Source organism: Arachis ipaensis, chromosome B08, assembly GCF_000816755.2.
Source record: "Arachis ipaensis cultivar K30076 chromosome B08, Araip1.1, whole genome shotgun sequence".
Taxonomy (NCBI): Eukaryota; Viridiplantae; Streptophyta; class Magnoliopsida; order Fabales; family Fabaceae; genus Arachis; species Arachis ipaensis.
Window position 1 is genome coordinate 119,132,843 of NC_029792.2, and position 1,624 is coordinate 119,134,466.

The following is a 1,624-nucleotide window of genomic DNA, read 5'->3' on the forward strand; positions in this document are numbered from 1 at the left end:
AGTCATTTTAATATTCAAAATATTTTAAATTTAATATAATGGATTTTAATTTTTATTTTTGAAAAAATTAACTCTAAATATTAGTTTTATTTGATAAAATTAAAATTAGAATATTTCGGATACGAAAATGACTTATTAAATGAGAGAAGGATAAAAGGATTGAGTTTTGGGTTTAGGGTTTAGGGATTAGTCCTTCACCTGTTGGGTTGGGAGATACCGTGGGCAACCAAAAAAAAAAAGGATTGAGTTTTGGAAGAAAGTATGTGAATTCAATTGCCATTATTACTACTCTTGCTCTTAGTAGCCAATAGAGTGCATGAAGTAAATTAAATATTCCAGATATAAGCTAAGGTTCTTTATTTATTTAGCCCATTTTATTGCCACAAATGATATGTACCGCAATAGTTCACCTTTCATTTCAAGATCTAACGATGATGTTTCATCAAATTTGTAAAGTTAGTGTACTGAAGATAATAATGAATGATTTGAACTTGCGTTTATGGTTGAAACGATTCCCATTATTGATGCCATCCTTTAATTTTTCATCCAAAAAGCTTGAACAGAAATCACCTAATTTACTATTTGTTAAACGCAAGAGTAGATATTCTTAGTATGATAAGTCTCTGTCTCCTTCTTTTAAAAAACTCAAAATTCTAGTAAAATATAACAATTACATTATATATACATTAAAAATCAATTATTAAATTAATTATTGATATAAAAAATATAAAAATAAAAATATATTTTAAAAAATACTAGTGGATTTTTTTTTTTTTTTTGGAATTTTCATAAGTAAATTTATCCCCTGAACCATCTGTTGCTGGAAAGGTACTAGACTGACTTTTATTATTATTTCATGGATAATATTATTTGCACATGATCTTTGATTGTAGTTTTGTGATTTGTCACCAAATTAAAGTAGTAAAAAAGTAGATTAAATTAAATTAAAAAAAAAAAAACACCTAACTTGTGAGGCTCATTGAATGCAGAATCAACCAAACACAGCGACAAAAACGGTGCAATGGGGGCAATGACCTGTAATATGTTAAACATATTCCCAACCACTCAGAGTGGTCCCTATTCCAAACCTAATCAAAATGACTGTATTTACAAAAATGCCATTGCTTGTTATGCAACTACATTTATTAATTATATATTTCATAATAAGCTTGGTACTATAAATAACAATAGGCTTATGATCCAATAGCATATCACACAAGTCTTTAGATACTTCCCTTTTTAGCTTTCATCTATCATTGGTGTAATGATGATGATGCATAACACGTTCATGCGCTTCTTCATTCCTTTCTTGGTTCTTGCCACTTTCTGTTTGGCTAATTCTGCTATAGCAACATCTCAAGTTTCAGGTTTGTTGTTCATTCTTGTCACATTAGTACTGTTTCTCAATCCATGCAAATAAAACAAGTGATGAGGAACAATACAATAACTACAGTTTATAAAGTTAATTAAATGGTTAAGTATTGCATGGTAATAATAATAGTGATTAAATTTTAATATTAACTTTACACGTACATCTAATTATGTAACACCGTATATAAATAAAAATAATTATTTTTTATATTAATTACATAAATAATTATCTAAAAAAACAAATATTATTAAG

General features: G+C 27.2%; 1 protein-coding gene across 1 annotated transcript in view; it reads left to right on the forward strand.

The window, feature by feature from the left end:
- LOC107614225 (proline-rich protein 2) overlaps window positions 1,153–1,624 on the forward strand; it is a 1,931-nt gene continuing 1,459 nt past the window's right edge. The window contains exon 1 of the mRNA XM_016316450.2: window positions 1,153–1,367. Within this exon, the coding sequence (XP_016171936.1) occupies window positions 1,265–1,367 (103 nt within the window). The 5' untranslated portion in view covers window positions 1,153–1,264. The remainder of the gene's footprint in view (window positions 1,368–1,624) is intronic.